The 5,101-nt window shown below is 40.8% G+C and overlaps 1 protein-coding gene across 2 annotated transcripts in view; it reads left to right on the top strand.

The window, feature by feature from the left end:
- The first annotated feature begins 3,835 nt into the window (after positions 1 to 3,835).
- The window catches only part of flcn (folliculin), an 8,758-nt gene continuing 7,492 nt past the window's right edge, over positions 3,836 to 5,101 (top strand). Inside the window, exons 1-2 of one of the 2 annotated variants that reach the window (XM_020617663.1) lie at positions 3,836 to 4,117; positions 4,293 to 4,499. In XM_020617663.1, the coding sequence (XP_020473319.1) occupies positions 4,293 to 4,499 (207 nt within the window). In that variant the 5' untranslated portion in view covers positions 3,836 to 4,117. The other variant, XM_020617662.1, reaches the window with a different exon arrangement.

The raw sequence follows: 5,101 nt of genomic DNA, 5'->3' as shown, positions 1-5,101 counted from the left end.
AAGACTGTGGTCATTGTCAGATGACATAGGAAACTAGCTAAAAATACAGTGACCTTTCCCCTCATCGTGTTTTGGCTTCGTTGCTTTGTTCACTTTGCCCTTCTTCTTGTGTTTTTCCATCTTTTCTCCATCTGGTTTGTCATCCTGGTCAGGAGACGCAGCCCCTGAGTCATCCAGCGATGGGTCACTGAGAAATGAGATCAAAAGCAGTGACATTTTTGTTTTTGTTTTTTTTTTAAATATACACACTCATTGGCCACTTTATTAGGTACACATACATTAGGTAAATTGTATGCAATTCAATGCAATACTTCTGCCTTAACATCTGTGTTCATGAAGCTCAAAAACTGAAACATTCTGAGCTTCATAAACACAGATGTTAAGGTGGAGGTTTTGCATTGAATTGCATAAAATTGTTCAGGTGTGACTATTAAAGCGGCCGGTGAGTGTATATGTGATACAAGACAAAAGGGGTAAAAAAGTATTAATTCCATCTGACACATAAACCTTTACGGTATCTGAACATTTTGCAACACTCATATTTAGTCAAGGCTAAGTATTAACTTGCAAAATGAGCAGCAGCAGACTGAAAATGACTAAAATACACAAGAGGGTCCTCCACTATGTGTCTGGTGAGGTTTCTGAACAAGGTAAAACAAGCAGACCTGTGAGACAAACAACATCTGTGCCCAAAACGACACTTTCCCATCAGGAAAAACTGGCAGACACCAACTCCATCCTCTTCCCGTTTTGATGACTCTGTAAATGATAAACCGACAATGAAAAAGCTAAAGTAAGTGGGGCACACATATAATGAAACTGTAATGAAAGAAAATTAGCAGCATCTTAACTCCGTATTGGCTGTCCATTTAAATTACTTCCGAAAAGCAATACAGCAACAGCACAAAAGACAAGCTAATTTAGCTAGAAGCAGACCCACATAACACTGGTGGTCTAGCATAACATTCCCAGTTATCAACATATGCACGGCTCTGATATATCTGGGTTCAGTTCGAGATAAAGTATAACATCCCCAGACTTCACTCCCCCATACTTTCTCAACAACCTGACCCAGTTTATGAGGCAGTGGGCTGAGAAGAGAAGTTACAGTTTCCTTAGTGTGTTACTTAAGACAACAAGTAGGACAAACGAAAATACTAATACATAATTTTATGTGACATTCATACCTAGAAGAGGAAATGGGCTATCTGTCTCTGCTACTTCCTTTTGTGTGTGTTTTCAATAAATGGTTGTCTCCTACAGTAGCTACTTGATCTTCAATGTCAAAGAGATGCATTTCTGTGTGCCAGATAACAGATACACAGTAAATGCACATACATATGTTGGGAAATATGATCCTGCCTGCCCTCGGACTGTTGCACAACAAACTCAGTTTTAAACTGTTCCTTCACAGCTTTATCTTAAGCACTTAACATTTCAAATCAGAAATAAATATAATTAATGCCCAAAAGGAAACTGTAAGAAGAATCATAAATGATTTCTATAGCACAATATTTCCTTTCCAATACAACTCCAGAGGATATAAATGATGTAACTGGTGGCAATGACCCACCCCAGAGAACAAAAATGTCAGCCAAGTAGTTAGGACATGGCTGAAAACTGAAACACGCACCCTCTAAATCAATATCTGGATAGGAGAACAGAATGTGACTCACAGCCCAAATCCTTTAATCATTAGCTGTAAGTTCTTCTTTCTCACTGAGATGGCACTGGCTGGCACAGTACCAGACTTAACAAGTTTTTCAACTGCTTCCACACATAAGATGTCAGTACAACTAACTGGGTGAATAAAACAAAATTCTGTGATGTTTATTCTTTGGAAAGTTTACCTGACTCAGAGCCCAGTGAGACAAGTGGGAGGAGAAGGAGACAGTTAATTCTTTTTATCATAGTTCATTTGGAGGTCAGAACCAGTACTTACAGCTCTTGACTCAGTTCCTGATTTCTGATATATTGCCAGCAGAGCTGTCTGGCATGAAGTGAAAACGTTGGCTGTCATTGCAGTGGTCTGCTCAGTCAATCAGCTATCCTATTTTAATAAAAGGGAGTCCAGCCACATGATATAAACAAGAACTTACCAGAACTCCAATTGCTCACAATAACACAGACATGTACCAAACACTGAAGAATTTTATTACAGTTTATTACTTAGAAGGAATTCAGACTAACTTGGGTAATATGACTTATCAGTGAGTCTACACTGTAGACAGTAATGTCTTCACATGTGATACATTATGTGGATTTAAATGTCTTCAGTTATGTTGGAAGCCTTCAGAGCCTTTGAAAAACAGCAAACAGTTACTACATAGCAATATGTGTAAAAGTAAAGAATATAATTTACCTGTTTTGGCTTTGAGGGTGTCCTTACTACTGTCAGGGCCAGCTGGGACACCTGCCTGTGGACTGGGTGTGTCAGTCTGATCGGTAGGTGTCAGGTGGGTCAAATCCTCTGTCGGATCCTCTTGTAAATCTGAAGGCTTTCCCGGTCTGTCTGCCATTCTCAAATCTGTGAAGTAACAGGCGATGTTACATGAAAATGTCTGCTGTGTCACTGTGGTATTTTCTACCACATCTTTAGCTTTGTGTGAACCGGCACTCCTTAAACTTACCAAATGCGGAAGTGTGTGTGGTTAGTGTTGTTCAATATCTAATATAAACTTTTCATAATTCAATAATTCCTAAACAATCATCGTCATATGTAGCTAATACAATTACAATAGAAACACGTCTTTATATACATCACATGAAAACGTTTTTATTAATCTTTGACATAGCGTTACTTACTGATGAAGCAAATGGTTGTGAATTGTTACCCTTTGGTCTCGTTTGTTTACTCAGGGGGAATTATGGGTAATGCAGTTTTAATGTCCTCGGAAAGTGCTTATGTGGTGATATTAGCAAATGCATCCATTGTTTGCTAACTTCCTTCTCGCTTTGATAAAACAATAGATCTTTTCAAACCAATTGTTAAAATTATGATGGTTTCTAGTTAATGCCGTGTTCATGTCATAAAGTTTAACGGGTGGTAAAACCATCCACATCAGCCCCAAACTTGTACCCAGTAGTTTCTACAGGGTACATCTGGTCAAGGATAACTAGAGAGAAAAGTTGATGACTGTCAGCAGACAGGGTGTTTAATATTATTATTATGACGTGTATAACTGTAGCCTTAGCCATAATATGTTCTTATGTTTAAGTCACGACATGTACTAGAGGTCGTGAGAATGTTTTTAGCTACACACCACTTAACCAACAGACACACACACACACGTTGTTTTGCTTCATGTTTTGACTACTGCTATGACCAGCTGCAAAGCTGGCAACAGAGACGTCTCGGTTGACGTTTTCTGTGTACTATGGGGCTAGCCCAACCGAGGGGATATAATGTACAGGCCTGGTGGGCTCAGGGTCTTTCATCTTACATCTGCCTGCGAGCAGTTTGGAGGTGCACGATACCTGAGCGTGTAATGTTAATTTTACCTGTGATCCTTTGAATAAATCAGCACTGTTTTGAAGTTACTTGGACTGTCTCGTCTCTCAAGAGTTAGCAATGGTAACAAGAGCCATAGTCCTACAATATAGTTTCTGAAAGCGACGACATCCCCCCCTTGGTGAAAAGAAATACACACCTGTCAACAAACTCTTGGCAGAATTGCTACATATGCACCACCGCTGTCGGTTACCAACATTAACTGTTTATTTGATGCGCGCACGATGTTAGCACCGGTGCTAACATTACGATCATGTGTGAACCCTACCAATTTGGCCCTTCCCATTCTCAACATTACGTGAACGCAGCACAACACCTATGCGTCATGTGTGCTCGAGCGCGTGATTCTGCGTCACGTGACAAGCTCTGTTGTTGCTAGTTACCCTAGTAGCTGCACATCAGCAAGACAAAACAACAGAAAGTATAGAAATCTCCAATCTGACACACCGAGAGCCTCTTATCTTTGAGAATTCGGTCTGTTTCATGCCATTGTTTAAATGTGCTGCGTCTTATATAAGGGCTTTTTGAACATCGCGAACAATGTATACCCTTTTGTGAAGTACTACTGAGCACCAGACATCTGTTGAATTCGGCTCAGCGCTAAAGGTAGGACTCTGACGTTATCGGGTGTAATGACGATGTCTTAACCCTAGTGTCACCATGTAATGTCAGTGACTTACCATATCCAACTGGTACGTTTTGAATTTCTTATTAATGCTCACATCAAAATCAAACATATTCAGAACAATAAACATCTGAAAACCTATTTTCTGTCTCTCAGATGAATGCACTGGTTGCTCTCTGTCATTTCTGTGAGCTCCATGGCCCCCGGACTCTGTTCTGCACCGAGGCACTACACCCCCCGTCCTTGTCCCCTTCCTCCCAGACAGGGGTCCCAGCATCTGGAGACCAAGATGGTGACCGGGAAGGCGAAGGACTGACCATGAGGGCCAATAGCTCAGCCACACAGAGAGGAGAAATGTGTGAGGTGAGGGGTATGGACAAAGGACAGAATGTTAACCGGTTGTCAGATGCTTGCTTCAATTTGGCCTTATCTCCCTCATTACACTTTATCAATAACTTGTTTGTACAGTAAGAAACAGAAGTATTTGAACACCCTGCCATTTTGCAAGTTCTCCCACTTAGAAATCATGGAGGGGTCTGAAATTCATATTGTAGGTGCATTCCCACTCTGAGAGACAGAATTAAAAAAATTTCAGGAAATCACATTGTATGATTTTTAAAGAATTTATTTGTCTAGCACTGCTGAACATAAGTATTTGAACACCTGAGAAAATCAGTGTTAATATTTGGTACAGAAACCTTTGTTTACAATGACAGAGGTCAAACGTTTCCTGTAGTTCTTGACCAGGTTTGCACACACTGCAACAGGGATTTTGGCCCACTCCTCCACACAGATCTCCTCTAGATCTGTCAGGTTTCGGGGCTGTCGCTGAGCAACACGGAGTTTAAGCTCCCTCCAAAGATGTTCTATTGGATTGAGGTCTGGAGACTGGCTAGGCCACTACAGAACCTTGATATGCTTCTTACAGAGCCACTCCTTGGTTATCCTGGCTGTGTGCTTCGGGT

Source organism: Monopterus albus, unplaced genomic scaffold (genome assembly GCF_001952655.1).
Source record: "Monopterus albus unplaced genomic scaffold, M_albus_1.0 scaffold192.1, whole genome shotgun sequence".
NCBI lineage: Eukaryota > Metazoa > Chordata > Actinopteri > Synbranchiformes > Synbranchidae > Monopterus > Monopterus albus.
Note: the sequence above shows the minus strand (reverse complement) of the source record. Positions and strands in the feature narration are given on the sequence as shown.